At 34.8% G+C, this 17,087-nt stretch overlaps 2 protein-coding genes across 2 annotated transcripts; both read right to left on the bottom strand.

The window, feature by feature from the left end:
- Positions 1-8,859: 8,859 nt before the first annotated feature.
- On the bottom strand, positions 8,860-11,504 carry LOC130962131 (uncharacterized). Its single transcript, XM_057888230.1, has 4 exons — positions 11,186-11,504; positions 10,292-10,418; positions 10,113-10,185; positions 8,860-9,185 (listed from the first exon to the last, which is right to left on the bottom strand). The coding sequence occupies exons 1-4, from the start codon at positions 11,211-11,213 to the stop codon at positions 8,922-8,924; spliced, it is 492 nt and encodes a 163-aa protein (XP_057744213.1). The 5' UTR covers positions 11,214-11,504; the 3' UTR covers positions 8,860-8,921.
- A 202-nt stretch (positions 11,505-11,706) lies between these two features.
- On the bottom strand, positions 11,707-15,588 carry LOC130958876 (uncharacterized). Its single transcript, XM_057885247.1, has 4 exons — positions 15,420-15,588; positions 14,218-14,344; positions 14,058-14,130; positions 11,707-12,187 (listed from the first exon to the last, which is right to left on the bottom strand). The coding sequence occupies exons 1-4, from the start codon at positions 15,445-15,447 to the stop codon at positions 11,909-11,911; spliced, it is 507 nt and encodes a 168-aa protein (XP_057741230.1). The 5' UTR covers positions 15,448-15,588; the 3' UTR covers positions 11,707-11,908.
- Positions 15,589-17,087: the final 1,499 nt, after the last annotated feature.

The raw sequence follows: 17,087 nt of genomic DNA, 5'->3' as shown, positions 1-17,087 counted from the left end.
TTTTGTTTTTAATTGTTAGCACTGAGCAAGAAGCATATTTTGCTCTTAGAGCAGCTTTCTCTCCAATATTGTTCATAAATAAAACTTGTTGTTTGACTGTTGAGCATTGCACTTATTCGTGCAACGTTTTCACTCGCAATTACTTAAATTCTTAGAAAATTTAAACTAAAAATCTCCATCTCAATTTGTTCTAGCTTGTAGCAGCGAATAATTGAGGCATGCCATTTTAAAATTTTGCCCATTCATTGCTCTCCTGTATTTCTCTTCCTATGCAAACTTCCTCTAAATCTTATTATCTATCGAATGCAAGCACTGAAAAACCTTTGCATAATATTTCACAGGCCAATGGTGATACCACAAAATATAGAGAATTAAGTAAGATGCTTAAGGATAGATGTTTGGTTAAATTTAGTTAAAACATTAAGTTGGTAGCATTTTTCTTAAAATTGTTTCCCTCCAAATTTAAACCCAAACTCAAATATAGATAAATCCACATGCTCGAATAATGTTTTATTCATCATCAAGATCGTCCATAATATTGTGTTGATTCTGCTTTCTAGAATTAATTCTACATTGCACTTGAGACAACTTCTTGGCTTCTCTGAAATTACTTGGTTGAAACTTGTTTGTATTTTAGGCCTGGAAGCTTTCTTAACTTGTCTGGGTAATTGCTTTTCGGCTTCTTCTAGTCCCTTCAGTTCTCGTTCTAACCAAGAGGGTACCACATACTCTTATGAAAGGAGAAGAAAAGAAAATGAATCATTCTTTGAGTGTGTCTTTTGGATTGATTATAGTTAATTCTGTTTTCTAGAATTGATTCTTCATTGTACTTACTCATAGATATCAAACAAGAAATCATGCATATCACGTGTATAGCTTTTGTAGAATGAATAATTGGTTTGAGGATATTTAAAATTAGGAAAAGTATAGGTAGACAATGTGAACAATGGATATATCGGATGTTCAATTTACTAGGTATGCGGATGATTATTCTAATAATAAGATTTATATGAGTAATTTGGAGTGTAGTGTATTTTACTTAAATTTGCCCAATTTTAAGACTCGTTGTTCATGTTGTTCAAAAAAATTAATTGGTTATCTAGCATAACCTTTAAAATTATTCTTACTAAGTTTCTCAAGAGAAACATGCAGCGTTGTTCTCAACTCTTACAATTACAAACGCCAATTCTACGTTTTCTTCTCAATTATTGATGATGGTAGTAATGTTTGCTTGGTGAACATAAACTCTGTCATTAATAAGAGTACATTGAAATCTTGAAATAATAATTCAACTGAAGCATTTAAGGTTATGTAGAGATTATTTGGTATGATGTGATTTTGATCAAAATTGGTTTAGTATCAGAATCACTATGATTGATATTAAAAAATAGTATATATATACTAATAGCTTATTAATATTGAATAACATTTATGTCACAAGTAAGCATGGTTAGAAAGCTAATTTAAAAAATAAAACATAATTAATCCTTGATATCTTAGCACATAGATATAAGTAGAATCATTCAATCTTTTTAGATAATCAAACAAATGATTAAGAGGCATAACAGGATAATATTCAAATACAACTTATTGTTCACATACTCATCATGCAATGTGAGTGATGGTTTATTCATAATTAAACACACAAAAGTGGATGGTTTATCCATCCACTGCTACCTTCATAATTGCTCCCGCATCGATGACCATCTGTCCTCCCCATAGAATTCCCTAAATATATCTTCAAACTTTAAGTTAGCATTGCTGCCCATGCTTTCTTATACAGCTCTCCTTGCCTAGTTTCTAATACACTTCTATGAAACTCACGCAGATAACTTGCCAACCAGGTTTCCTCCCTGTTCTCCATTGTTGGATGCATACTATCGAGTAGGTGGGTTGAGGTGAGAAAACAAATGACTCGGAGTGTGTTTGGTTGTTTTACAATCTGGTTAAGTCAAGCTCAAAGTCTTTGATTTTCTGTTTCTTAATTTTAAAACAATCACATTTGGAATCCACATCTGAACCCCAATTAAGTTTGAATCACAAACCAAAGATCCGAATGACTGGGATTTCTTCAATCCCAACCCAGCCACGTGCATGTGAAAAAGAGAGACACTTGGGACAAGGGATGGTGAAGGATGCCATTTGGAACAAACCCCACAAACCAAAAACCGATTTTTTTTAGCTGCTGAGCTCAAATGACAGTGTTGATCTAGCGAAGTGGGTGAGCTAGAATATAAGGATTCTTTGTGGCGATGAGGTCCAAGAAGGAATGGAGAATGGTGTGCGAGGAAATGGAGAAAAGCTTGCAATGAATGATGGAAACTACGAAGGAGGAACATTGGTTTTAACAGTGTGTGGCTTTGGTTTCGATGATTCCAATGAAAAGTATGACCTCTGTTCTACATGAGTTCTTTACGAGTCCTGACCCAAATAGTATTGAGCTATAGCTTGAGAGTGCATCACGGATTCCAACAAGTTACTTAAGAGACCTCTCACTCTTCCCAATGACATAGTGCCTACCCCAAGCGTAGAGTGCAAGGCCATCATAATGGATACTGAATCCGTACCAAAGGAAGAAGTGCAAGCTGCTAAAGGGTCAGAGGAGAGAGAAGCTCCAGAAAAGACTGAGGTTACCCTATTACATGCTCCCTCTGTGACACCCATTCAAGAGTTTGAAGCACCACACCCTCAGAATCCCCAAAAGGAGACCAAAGACGAGCACTGCTCACAGTTTTTGGAAGTTTTTAAGAAGCTACAAATCAATATTCCTTTTATTGAGGTTTTGAAGCAGAGGCCTCTCTCTACTGGAAGAAACTTTATTGATACTAAGAGAGGCAAATTGGTGTTGAGGTTACGAAAGGATTAGATGGTTTTCAAGGTTTTTAAACCTCTACTACCCCCTGATAAAGGAGGTACTTGCATGCAGAGTACAATACTGAAACTTCCTCCCTTGGTGGAAACTCATACAGTTTCCCCATCCATCAAACATAAGTTTGGTGTTGGGTGTGCACTATCAACCAAGGAGGAAGGTCCCAAAAGAAGGATGCATAGGGGATGGAAAAACAACAATATCCCTACTGAAGGCTTCTCACCAGGGACGAGGGTAGTATTTCTTGCAAGCCCAGTCCTACCTCAGGCAATGAATAGGATCCTGTCTCTTGAGCATATTAAGCTGATCCATGAGAGCACAGGAAGGAAGTTCCCAGTGAGGAGTGAGGATTTATTCCTCTATGACTATGTTCCTCCTTGAAGGAATTGACCGTCAAGCTAGTGACGGTAAAGAAGCGCTTGTTGGGAGACAACCCAACCATGAGTAGAGTACTATTGTTTTTATTTATTTTGTTTATCTCCATTTGCTTTCATTTTAACTAATTTCCATAAGTTTCCCTTACTTGTTAACGTTTGTGATCATGTGTAACATTTAGAGCAGAAATAGGAACGCATAGGAGAAAAACAGAACACCTTGGAGAGTGCCCCTTACTAGCGTTCAATGCCAGAAGGGAGAAGAGAGTTGGGAGTTCAACGCCCATAAGGGAAGCAGTTCTGGCATTCAATGCCAAGAGGGGACCAAGTTTTCTTTGCTTGTGGATAAGCAAACTGTCTAAGTTTGGTGTTACAGAGCGAGCTCCAGGTGTATATTATCATGAATGGTAACAAAGGGAGATGAATCATTTTCACATAAGAGAACAGCCTGAGCAACCATTAGTACTGAGGTGGTTGAGTTTCATTCTCCCTTTCTTTCTATTTTTCAGTATTTCATTCTGTTTTCTATTCCTGATTTTACATGATCACTATTAAGGTTTTCTTTTCTTTTTAGTCTAGTAGTTTAAATTTTCAAAAAAAAAATGGGTTTAAGATATCTTTTGTACCCCACAACAAGCTTAAAAAGAAAATTTTTGAAAAAAAAAAAGTAGTAAAATACATAAGATATTGAGTTATATCATGAGTTATTCCAATTACTTTGATGTGGTGGCTTTGCCTTTACTTTCTGAATGTATGTATTAATAGTGCATAATTGATATTGAAGTTAAGTATGTTGGCTTTTGAAGAACAGTAAATTTAGAAAAGTATTATCGATTCTCTGAAAAATAAAAAATATTTATTCTTGAAGCAAGAAAAAGTAGCAAAAAGAAAAAAAAATAAAAGAAAAAAAAGCTCAAAAAGAAAATTCAAAAGAGCAAGGATCCAAGGCTTTGAGCATCAATGGTTAGGAGGGTCAAAAATTAGCCTAGAAAGCTCAAATGAGTTGCTGTCCCTAACTATATGCTTGTGGTGTGAAGGTGTCAAGTAAAAGCTTGAGACTGAGCAGTTAAAGTCGTGATTCAAAGCTAAAGAGTACGCTTAAGAACTCTGGGCACCACTGTCTGGGAATTTAAGCAAAGCTAAATTCGAATCCAAAGGGTTCCCCCAGTTAAGTGCCTGTGGCGTTTATGTATCCAGTAGTAATAAGGGAAAACAAAACGCTTAGAGTCACGGCTAGGCTCAAAAGGTGCAAAGCACCAAAAGAAGTTATGTTGAAGAATCAAGAAGAGCTTAAAGAAGAGAATCAATAATATTATCCAGATTCTAGTTCCAAGAGAGGCCAATGCTTCTGAGCTTCAAAGGAAAGTGAGATGCCAAAACTATTTAGGAGTAAAGAGCTAATAGCCCCATTCAATTAATTGGAATTAAGTTTCATTGAAAACCCTGAGACTTATTGTATCTTCCTCTTCTTTCTAGTCCTATCTTATTTTTGGTTGCTTGAGAATAAGCAACAGTTTAAGTTTGGTGTTCTGATGAGTGGATATTTTATACACTTTTTGCCATTATTTTCTTAGTGTTTTTAGTATATTTTGTTAAGTTTTATTGTGTTTTAGTAGGTTTTAGCGCAAAAATCACTTTTTGGATACTACTTTGAGTTTTTGTGGTTTTTCTATGATTTTAGGTGATTTTTGGGTGAAAATGGCAAGTTTTGGCAAAGTCTGATTTAGAGGCAAAGAAAGGACAACAGATGCTGTTAGATCCTGACTACCATGCATTCGAACGAGCATTTCTGGACAGAGGTTCAATTGACGCACTCTCAATAAAGTTGAAAAGCTAACTTCCAGAGCTTTCTAGCATATAATAGTTTATACTTTATTTTGGAAAAGACTTCCCAAAACGGGCGTTGAACGCCCAATTCATTCCCTTTTGGCGTTCAACGCCCAAACAGGACCAACATCCCAAGTTGAACACCCAAACTAGCGTTCAACGCCAGCCAGGGAGCAGGAAACGCCCATAACTTGATTTGAATGTCAGACATCAGCCCAAACACTTACCAAGTGGGCCCCAAAGTAGATTTTAGCACTTCTTATCTTATTTTATTTCCCTTTTGTAATTTTTAATTAAAAATAATATCTTTTAAGTTTAATTTTAGAGTTTTTATTATAAATAAGGGACTTCATTTTTCTTGAGGATTATGTCTCCCAAGAGGGAAGAAGCACTTACACATTATTTTTATACATTATGAGCAACTAAACCTCCTAGGTTAAGGTTAAGAGCTCTGCTGATTCCTATGGATTAATACGATTACTTTTCTACTTCAATCTCTGTTTGATTCTATTCTATGATGCATTGTCATTCTTCATCCTTATGAATTTGGGGTGGAACGAAAGTATGACCTCCCTGTTCTGCATGAGTTCTTTACGAGTCCTGGCCCGGATAGTATTGAGCTATAGCTTGAGAGGGCATCACGGGTTCCAACAAGTTACTTGGGCTAATTGGGATATGTGACATGAAATCCCGTTATTCAAGGGTAATTGAGGTTCCTGTGGCTCTAAGGAATAGAATCATAAAGCGTCATTCTCTGATTCGGAAGATCCGACCTTGTCTGTGGCATTTTGAGTAGGATCATCAAGAGATTGAATTGCGCGCGCTTCACCCTCTCCCCGATTGATGTAGCATGTTTGGGTGTTTGGTTTGGATCTAAGGAGATTAATGACCACGACCAATGGCTTAATCACTTGCAGCCTTGCCATTGAAGGAATTATTCATTGTTTGAGTAGTTAGTATGACGTGTTAATCTAGAAGAATAAGCATCTCCGAAACCTTAACTGATTTCTCACTACTGTTTCTATGTTTTGTTGTTATTGCTTGTTTATACGCCTACAACAAACAACAACTATCTTTCTATTCGCTTGACTAAGATTTGCAAGAGAGCCACAACTTGCTCAATCTGGCAATCCTCGTGGGATTCGACCCTCACTCACCTGAGGTATTACTTGGACGACTCGGTGCACTTGCCGGTTCAGTTGTGCGAGTCACAAATTCGCGCACCATGGTATCTTTCGACATGCCTCAATATCTCCACCTTTTCCAGCCAAATGATGCTTAACCCGATTAATTTTTTCACCCCTAATAAGCTTCTCGCAATAAATACATAGCAGAACAGTTCTACCTTTATCCATAACTTATTTACAATGGCCCCATGCAGGATCAATTTTTCCTCTATTACTATTTTTTTTGGGTTCCAATTGTTGCATCAAGAGTTTTTTCTTGTTCCTGAAAAGTTGGTGTTTCTGATGATGTATTTGATGAAGCCATCCTAAATTCCTAATCAACCAAGATTAAATGACTAAACTACAAAAATAATATACAACAACAATCTACTAAGAACAATATACAATAGCAACCAAATATAACAACAATATATTACATATAACAAGAATATATTACACTATAATCAACAATATGTTACACAACAATATAAAACAAAAAAAATGAACAATCTAACAGAAATCAACATAGATAATCAACACCATTAATCAATTAATTCTAACTAAAGTACTAAATTATTGAAAATTTAAAATATTGAATAACTTTAAAAAATAAAAATACATACCTTATGCACCGCCGGCAGAGAAGAGGGAGACCGGAGAAGAAGCATGGAGCCGATTGGACGACCAAATCGGCAAAAGGAGGACGACGATGGACACACAACGACACAGGACAGGAGGCGACGAGCAGTAGCAATAGCAGGACGCGACAGACATACATGAGCCGACGACGTTTGATGGAGGTGGCTCTGGCTGTGGTGGGTGATGCGAGAGCGAGACTGCGAGCACAATGAGGTGGTACTGGCTGAACGAGTCTCTCTCACTCTTTCAGACTCTCGGTCTCAGGTGGTCTCTCTCATGAGTTTGGGGGGGTATTGGGAAAGGCCGAAAGAGAATGGGTTTGGGAAAGGGGATAGAGGCTTCAAGCTAGGGTTTCTTTTCTTTCAGCCCAGTTTTTTTTAATCGAAACGACGTCGTTTCGATTAAAGGAAAAAAAATTAAAGTTCGAACCAGTCCAGGTTATTTCAAACCCGCCGGTTCACCGATTTTCGTCAAATCCGGTCGGTTCAAACCAGGTCTCTCCGATTCTCTTTTTTGTCCGGTCAGCAAGCTCATTCGGACCGGTTTTGTCATAGGTTCACCGGGTTTTTTGTCCGACCGGACGGGTTGGTCCGGTTCTGATAACACTGGATTTGAGAGCTTGCCATGCCACTCCTATAAAGTATAAGATTTTCGTCTCTCTTTTTAAAACATGTATTTGCGATGAGAAGGTCAAATGTTGATGAAAAGTCCAAAATAGTTTTACCCTCAGTATTAACTACCCCAAAACTATGGCTTCTGTGAATACCTCCATACCAGTCACTCCTCTTCTAATACGGTCATTTAAATCTCCTCCTAAGAAAATCTTATCTCCCAAAAGTATGTCTTGGATCAAACTCTCTAGATCCTCCCAAAACCTTATCTTGTATTGTTCGTCCGAACCCACTTGCGGTGCATAGGTGCTAATCACATGAAAAGTACCTCCTTCCATCACAAGTTTGATAGAGATGATCCGATCAACCACCCTCTTGACATCCACTACGTCATTCTTCCACTGCTTATCCACAATAATACCTAACCCATTCCTATTATTCACCTTTCCTGTATACCATAGTTTGAACTCGAATATATCAAACTCTCTAACCTTCGTGCCGACTCATTTTGTTTTTTGTAAGCACATGATGTTAATCTTCCTCCTTGTCATGGTATCTACCACCTCCATGGATTTTTCTGTTAGAGTGCATATGTTCCATGTCCCAAATCTCAACCTTCTGTCACTCCAACCTTTACCTTTATCTTTTTCTTTATGAACTAATTTATTTACCCTCGTCCGTCCACGAAAACGCGGGAACCCTTGCTCATTTAATACTGCACCCGGGCACCGATGCAACGACTCTTGCTTATTTGACACTGTACGCGAGCCATACAGCGCATTGCTTCCGGGTCATGAAGATTCGACTAAATTTTTATGTTGGCTGTTGAAGGCCTAACACAACCCTTCTCTTTTATCCGAGTTTAGGATCGACTATGTACTGCAAATATAGCATAAGCAGAATTGATTTTTAGTTATTAAATTTCATATAAAGACATCTGCATGTGAGTTTTGGCTAACATTAAATAATTGATTTTATATAATCAAATTTTAAACTTAATCATACAAAGATAAAACATCCTCGTTCAAATATTCCATAAAGGAATTATTCCATAATTGAACATGAATCTTTTTGTTATTAATACAAATAATTTTAGAGTAACATTATATGCAGTATCTTTGTTTACACCACTTTTATACACCTCCATTTTTTAGTATTAAAAGTAATTAACAAGAAAGACGACAATATAAAATTGTCTTTTATACCATAAAAATAATGTGTACAAAAGAGGTGTATAAAAAAAATAGTTCCAATATCATTTTATAATTTTATTGAAGACATTTCACGTTTCATTCAAAATCCAACCTTAACCGATTTTCTCATCAAGTGTTATTTCATGGAATGCAAACATCATGTAATCCAAACATATACAATCATGAAAATAACATCATTCTACATAAAATGAAATGAGGAACAATGATTTGTGCTGAGAGTTTCAACTGAGTTTTTGTTTTTGGTGCCACCAAACTGCAAGTGTCACAGTTGAAGCATAAACTGAATTGGGTAACCATCTAACCATATTCCCAACATGTGGGATCCCTTCTGTGATTTTCTTTGTTAGCATGGCGACCGTTGGTGCTATGGCGAAGGTGAGGATGAGTCGTTTACTAACGATCGTGACTGTATCTGATGTGATCTGCTTGATGAAGTCATAAAATTCGTTTCGATCGATTTCTCCATCAAAGTTGATGTCACATTCCTGCAATATTGTGATATGAATTAGAATGGATTCAAGAATGCAACAATTTCAATATAATAGGAAGAATAAACGATCAACTTAGTCCCTGAAAGATTATTCGTTTTTTAATTGGTCTCCGAAAGATTTTTTAATCAAATTCATTCTTTAAAAATTTTAAATTAGTCATGTTATTCCTTCTGTTATTTTGTTTGTTGATAATGTCAAAATTTGCTAATGTGAGACGTTAAATGATACTTCAACACACACCTACGAGTCTTAATTGACTATTAATATGATAAGTTTATGAAATTAGATCAAATCAAAACTTAACTGACGGGAGAACTTGAGGCATTTGAATCCCTCAATTTGAGGTTGATTTGATCTAATTTCATAAACTAATAATATTAATAGTCAATTAAAACTCCTAAGTATGTGTTGGGATGTCACTTAACGTGTCACGTTCAAATTTTGACACAATCAATAAACAAAATAACGAAAAAACTAACATGACTAATTTAAAATATTTAAAGGACAAATTTGATTAAAAAAAATTTCAAAGACTAATTTAGAGAATGAACGATCTTTCAGGGACTAATTTGACCATTTACTCATAACAAAGAGTACTTGTTGATTGTAGTTGAAGGCATTGACAATTTTTTGGTTTGTTCAAACAAGGTTGGGAATTTGGATAAACTTTTAGGAGATTTGATGTTTTAAAACAGTCAAGCATAGACAGAAAGATGATAATGATTAATGATTTATGAGCAAATACTTTTCCATCCCAAAAAAAGAGAGAGAAAATTAGTCCATTGTTTAAATACACTATCCTAAATACATCTTGAACTATCACTCAAATGAACCGAAATTACACAGAATAATGAAATAGATAGAGCAGAGTACTATAGTAATTTTGATATGTAAGTAACCACAGCAAGTTGTTTATAGTACCTTCATGATTTCTCTGACTTTGGCTTTGGATGGAGGATCAATATGTGTAACAGGCAAAAACTTATTGATATCACTACAACATATCACAAGAATTATTCAAGTCTATACAATTTTTTTTTTCCTTCCAAAAAACCATAGTAAACTAAAATTTCAACAGCGATTCGAAGCAGAAATCTCACTTGTACACAAGTAAAACAGCAATATACAGATCTTCAAATTTCAAATTAACTCTTCCTCTATCATTCTTTACGGTGTCGAAAATTCGATCTGTAATAATCTTTATTTGCATTTTCCTTAGATAGATACCTGTGTAAAATGCAGGTTTATTAAAACATAAGTAAGATGATTGATCATGTTGATTAACTTTGCCTCTCAGGTTTTGTGATGTTGATTATGAACTGATATAATTCAGCTTAGTAAATAAATAAAAAAAACACATATATGAAGTGAAAGACTTTAACACAAGCAAGTGCATTGAGTGCAACAACTTTTACCAATAACATGTATGTTAAATAATAATGTAATGCAATGTCTACAATAACATTGACAATATCATCTTGAATAAAGTAGAGACTGCAAAATCATTAAGCTGGTTATCTCAGCTACCTAGATTTCATAAATTTTCAACCATATCATATCAATTCAACCACAGAACAGCCAATAGAAAGGTAAATCTTTGCATTTATCAATTCAATATATTGGTCTAGTATCAGTTTCTGTATGATAACAACTTAGAAATCAAGTATCCCAATAATTTTACTGACATAAAAAATCAACACATTGCTCATCAAAACATTGGTTGCTAAACTTGCAATTGAAATGAAAGAAAAATAATTACAAGTTTCACATCTTTGGTCTCAAACCATTTTTCTATAACCCCCATTCTCCAAATAGATTAAAAAGAATTGCAAGCAAAAAAACTAATAAAGGAATCCTGAAAATAAATAAATACAAATCGGAGAAACTTGAAAAATTGAAATCATTTAATTGATTGGAGCAGAATTCAGAAACTAAGCTACAAGTACATTAAATTAAGAAAAATGCAGTTTCATTTGCATTGGCATTGGCATTACCTTGTAACTTGTTCAGGACTTGTTCCATGGCACCACTCACTGTGGATCCGAATGTTTTTAAGGTTCAAATTCAATCAACACTTTTGGTTAGTGAAGTGCAATAGAGAAAAGGTATAATGTTTGATTCGGGTGTGCTTCTGAATCACAATTCACACCTTTTGCATTATTACATTAGTCATCTTGGGACCAATGTATTCCACATAAAGAAGAAAAAAGAAAAGAACAAAATAATAAAAATACTTACCTATATAAGTAAATAAATACTATCACACAAAAGTGTTTATTAACTAAAAAATTTAAATAATCTAGTTAAATAATAATAAAAAAATATATAAATAGAGTAATTCTTTAGCAAACCCAAATTCAAAGGGGAAAAAAGGGGAAAAAATATAATTCTTGGTATTACACAAGAAACACTTTAATTTATCATCCCTATACCAATTTTTAAAGAGAACTAGGCTATTGCAATATTTAAAAAAAAATCAGATCAAACTCATGATAGAATCAATTCAGAACAATCATTATCCATCATAATTATTGTACATAATTTTATTGAAGACAGGTTATTATTTACAAGCATAACCTTTGACAGTAAAATCAAGAGTGTAACTATTTTGTAATTAACATGCAAACAGTAAGCAATCCTACGTAAACAAATAAATGAAAATTGTACCATTCTGCTAAAGTGCTAATTAAAACACAGTGATTAACAATGAACAATGACTAGTACTTTGGATCATCTCCGAAGGTCTGTTTTTGGAACCACACAACTGCAAGGGTCACAAGTGAAGCATAAACCGAATTTGGTATCTTCTGCACCACATTCCCAACACCAGGGACCTTTTCAGTGCTTCTCTTTGTTGCCAATGCAACAGCTGGTGCTACAGCCAAAGTGATAATAAGCTTTTGACTAACAATGATGAAAGTATCAGCAGTCAACTGCTTGATGAAATTGTAAAACTCTTCCCGGTCGATTTCCCCGTCAAGGTTGATATCACAATTCTGCACAATGTCATATGAATCACAAAAGATTTTTAGTGTGCCAACAGTTGACAATAAGACTGCAAGGAAAGCTTGTTCCTTGTAGTTGAAGCAATTAAAATATTCTCCGTTTGTCCAAATAAAGGTTTCCTTTTTTATTTTTAATAAAAGTTTGTCCGAACGAAGTTGTAAATTAAATTTAGGGTAAATTACACTTTATCTCTTTTAAAATGATAAGATATTACACTCCGCATCTCTTGATTTGTCATAGTTACACAATACTCCCTTATTGCTATGTTTACAGAGATCAATGCCAAATTTTACAATACAAGGTCAAGTTTCCCAAAAGCATTAGAGTATTGAGTACAAATGTGTAATATCATCTAAACCTTAGGGGAGCTAATATATATTTTAGAAATCGAGATGTATCGTGTGTAATATCATCTAACCTCAAAACTCAAGTGGGTATAATGTACCCTTCAATTTATTTTAGATGATTTGATATACATAGTCAAGCATGGAGAGAAAGATGGACCTTGAATAAACTGTTTCTCTCCTAGTACTGGTACTTAATCAAAGATTTCTATGTTGATTTTAACTACATACATGATAGTGCTTCTTAACATAAAGAGAAATACTAGACCCAGAACAATTTCCCAACTAGACTAATGTGTCCCAAATAAATATGATCTTTCGTCAAAAAGATCCTGCAGCTCTCCACACCCAAAATCTTTAACATTAATCTTTTCCAGACACTCTGGCTTGACTCTACGAGTATGACAAATCACAGCAGCTAACTGGTTGAAAATAAGTGTACACTTTTAGCTTATGGTAAATAACAACCCTGACTATACAGAAAGCATTATCATTCACATGACGATTATAACTCAACAGGAACTTATAATAACATAATCCACTTACCGTAGAGATATGAATGCAGAAGTGTCTCCACTGATACACGACAAAAGATATTATTGTTTTCTCCCTAAGGATTTAAGATATACTTTTGTGCTAGCCGGTCATTGATTTTTTAATGTTGTATTGGAATTTGAACTTCTAACCCAACCTATGTTTACATACCCGGTCCCAAGTTCGGAATCCAAGAAAATGAGGAGGGTTGTGTTAGGCTTGCGGCAACATAAATTTTGTCACATCCCTATTCATGGCCACGATGTTTGACATTTTTGGATCCATGTATGGTTGTGTTAGGCCTGCGACAATCAAAGTAAAATCTTGATGCATCCCAATGCAAGATGCAATGACATCTTTGATCCATGTAACCAACCTTACTTAGTGGAAAAAGGCTTTGTTAAGGTATTAGAATTTGAACTTCTTAGTTGGATTGTATAACATATCACCTTCCCAAGAGCGATATGATTTAGTAGCACATAACTGAATTTGTCGAAAACCTTGGGATTTGAGTAAAAGAGTTCAGTTCTTCCCTGTGATTGCATGGTAGTCACACTCTCCAACATGGTGGAGAGTGTGATAATATACTCAGGTAACTGAACACTGCCTCAGAAACCCTCTAGGAATCCAGAAACAAAATGGTTCTCCATAAACCATCACAATTCAGTGAAGTTTGTTCACATAAACTCAATGCAGAATAGCTCTTGCAAACATAATTGACTCAGCAACTGCTCAAATGACCCAGAGTTCTATATTATTTAACAATTTAGCAGATGGCGAAAGGTAGCTTCTCAGGTTAAATCCTCCATCATTAACATAGTTAAATAAATGAATACGTCAAAAACTATAAAATGATCAAGAAATGCATATACTTCATAAAATGTATATAACAGAAAGCACAGATTCACTACATATAATCATATGGTGAAGATTTCATATAAGTAGAAACATAGTTTGTTCTCATTGTGAAACAATAAAGTACCTTCATCATCTCTCTGACTTTGTCTTTTGGTGGAGGATCAAAATGCGGACCAGGCAAATGCTTGTTGATATCACTACAACATAGAAACCACCGCATATAGAATAATTATCCATATCAACCAAGCTAAAATGTGGGCTAAATTTTGAAGCAGATATCTCACTTGTACACAATCAAAACAGCAATATACAGATCTTCAAATTTCAAATTAGCCCTTCCCGTCTCATTCTTCACGCCATCAAAAACTCGATCTGTAATCTTCCTTATTTGCTTTCGCCTCCACTCCTTACCTGTGTAAAGTGAAAGGCTATTAAAAGGCAAACGGAGCATTGAGCACAATAATTTTACCATTAAAGTTAATGCAAATATATGTACCATCATACATGTGGATCTTTAACATTGATTAACAAGATGGGACTCAAGAATGGGTCCCAAACATAAATCAAATCAATGGTAAAGATCTAAACATGACAAGGGCAGCCTAGTACAAAACATCCCACATTATGTAGGTTCAAGGAAGGGTCGCATCCAAAGAGTGTAATGTAGGCAGCCTAACTTGATGCAAGCATTAGCGGCTGATTCTACGAATTGAACCCGCAACCATGAGTTCAGGTGGACACAATTCAACTTTTGCTCCAAGGCTCTAATTCAGATCTAAAAATGGCAAGAATATGTGGAATTCTCAACTGAGGGGATCCATTCCTAATTAATCAAGGCCTAAAATCTGCAAATCTATAAGCAAGGGAATTGAGCACAAGAACTTTACCAATAACTAGCTATAGCAATACCCTTTATCTGATCCACTGTCCTAATTGGAGCCTCTAGAGGACTTATCTGAACTTGTCCATAGCACTAAAATGAGGTATTATCACAATTGACTCTAATGCATCCATTCTTACTTCCATTCAGTCTAGTGACCCCACTTTTCCAACTAAGCACCATCACCTTTGTAACATCACACTAACTGCAGTTGCAACATTCAGATTAATTTCCAGCAAAAGAAACTAAGCATAAGGGTTTAGCAATTCTCTTATTGCTACTCCACTATCACAAGTTTAATATGTAATCCACTTCAAAACCTAATTGAAACCCTAAGTTAAAACACACATTACAGAATAGATTTCATAATTCTCAACCACATGATAAATTCAAATCAGAAAGCAGCAGTATCCAATGAAATATCTAAACTACAGCAAATAGAAAGGTGCATGTAATTTAAATCAGAGAAAATCATGTATGCATGTTGGTGAGAACATGGAAAGTCAACGCATCAAAGAGACGAATTATGAATCTCCGCAATCAGATAGAGAGAGGGAAAAAACAATAATAAAAGAAGAAAGTTGGTTTTGGCATTTGGAGCGTTACCCTGAAGCTTGTCGAGGATTTGTCCCATGACACCAAGCTTCGTAGATTGCTCACTTGCTTCAGCTTCTGATTTCCGTTGTTCTTAATATCAGCTTGTTAAGTTTTCCTTGTTAATCATTTTTTTTTTAATAAAACCCAACATAGCGCTGACAATTATTTTGGAAGACAACGAGGCCTTAACTAAAAAAAAAATCTCAATCCAGTTTTTGATAATTATTTTAAAAAGACAATAAATCTCTGTGCCAAAAAAAATTTAGGTTGTTTTTTTTGCACAGAGGCTAATCAGTCCCAAAAAAAATTATCAGGATTGTATTGGGTGTTTTTTTTCTTTGGGGCCTCGTTGTCCTTTTGAAATAATTGTCAGGGACCGGATGGAATATTCACTCTTTCCGACAGGTCAAGAATTAAACCGTCGCGGAACTCCCTTTAAGGGTTTGTCGCTAGCCAATGGGTTGCTACATGCACAAGGCGAAATTCGAACTCCCAACACTTACTTAAACAGACTAATGAGCTGATCACTAGACCAACTTAACTTGGTTTCCTTGTTAATCATTTACTCAACTTAATCTTAAAGTCTCAGACCAATCAATTTTCGGATGAAAATCACCTCAAAAAATCCGGCCCAAACGACAAACTTATTATTATTATTATTATTATTATTATTATTATTATTATTATTATTATTATTATTATTATTATTATTATTCACAGTAAGTAAATCTATTAATGACAAATTTAAGTTTCATTTAAAAATTTATTAATTAGAATGATGAGCTAACTAATTTTTTTTATTATATTTTATATCCTAGGAGAAATTAGCTAATCAATCTTTTTTTTTTCAATTTCGTTTATTGTTTGATATGTTGGATAGAAGTTACCCATAAATAAATAAATAAATTGATAATAGTAACACATAAAATAATGAATGAAATAAAATAAATAGTCTAATTTAATTCATAATATGTAAAAAATTTTAATAAATAATTTTCAATCATTTTAAATATATATTATATTATATTTTAAAATTAAAAATAATCAATATAACTCAAGTTTGTGGGAGTAATCAAGCTGTAGTATGTATAATCACGTAAGTAATAACTTAAGGGGAAAAAAGTTGTAATTACGGGGAGAGGCCCCAAAACTATATTGATCTCGATTTTATTTTAATCACCTTTATATATAAATAAGTAGAATTTAAAGTAAAAAAAACTAAAAAAATAAAATAATGATAATTTAATTATTATTTATTTTATAAATATTATATATGAGTCTTATTATTTTAATTCAAATAGATTAGTTTTTTTTCTCATTTTACTAATATTTTCAAAGAGTTAGATCCAAATAAAAAAATATAAGTATATATAAATATAGATAGATTAGTGTTCGGTACGTCGGGTACCGGACGGTTCGGACGAGAATCCTGGTCGATAAAAGAGGGGGTCTTGCCTAGTCGCGAGCTCCCGGGCAGGCGAGGACGATGTTCCAAGTACTTCGTGCGATGAGTGGGGGGTGTCACCTGCAAAGACACTCCGACGCTCTAGTCAATAGAGTGTGCAGGCGAAAAAGGATGAGTGATAGGTGACGTACCTTGGGGGAAGGGTATGTCCCTCCCCATTTATACCGTGTCAGAGGTGGGCCCCGTAAGGACAGGCCCACCTCCTTTGAGGC

The sequence above is a fragment of the Arachis stenosperma genome, chromosome 2, assembly GCF_014773155.1.
Source record: "Arachis stenosperma cultivar V10309 chromosome 2, arast.V10309.gnm1.PFL2, whole genome shotgun sequence".
NCBI lineage: Eukaryota > Viridiplantae > Streptophyta > Magnoliopsida > Fabales > Fabaceae > Arachis > Arachis stenosperma.
This window is presented reverse-complemented; position numbering and strand designations above follow the sequence as displayed.

Excerpts from the sequence above, each read along its gene's own strand:
- LOC130962131 (XM_057888230.1), bottom strand. The coding sequence starts at position 11,213 with ATGGAACAAGTCCTGAACAAGTTACAAG. Across the intron at positions 10,419-11,185 it reads AGTCCTGAACAAGTTACAAG|GTATCTATCTAAGGAAAATG; the intron begins GTAATGCCAATG and ends CATTTTACACAG. Across the intron at positions 10,186-10,291 it reads GCTGTTTTACTTGTGTACAA|TGATATCAATAAGTTTTTGC; the intron begins GTGAGATTTCTG and ends GATATGTTGTAG.
- LOC130958876 (XM_057885247.1), bottom strand. The coding sequence starts at position 15,447 with ATGGGACAAATCCTCGACAAGCTTCAGG. Across the intron at positions 14,345-15,419 it reads AATCCTCGACAAGCTTCAGG|GTAAGGAGTGGAGGCGAAAG; the intron begins GTAACGCTCCAA and ends CACTTTACACAG. Across the intron at positions 14,131-14,217 it reads GCTGTTTTGATTGTGTACAA|TGATATCAACAAGCATTTGC; the intron begins GTGAGATATCTG and ends TCTATGTTGTAG.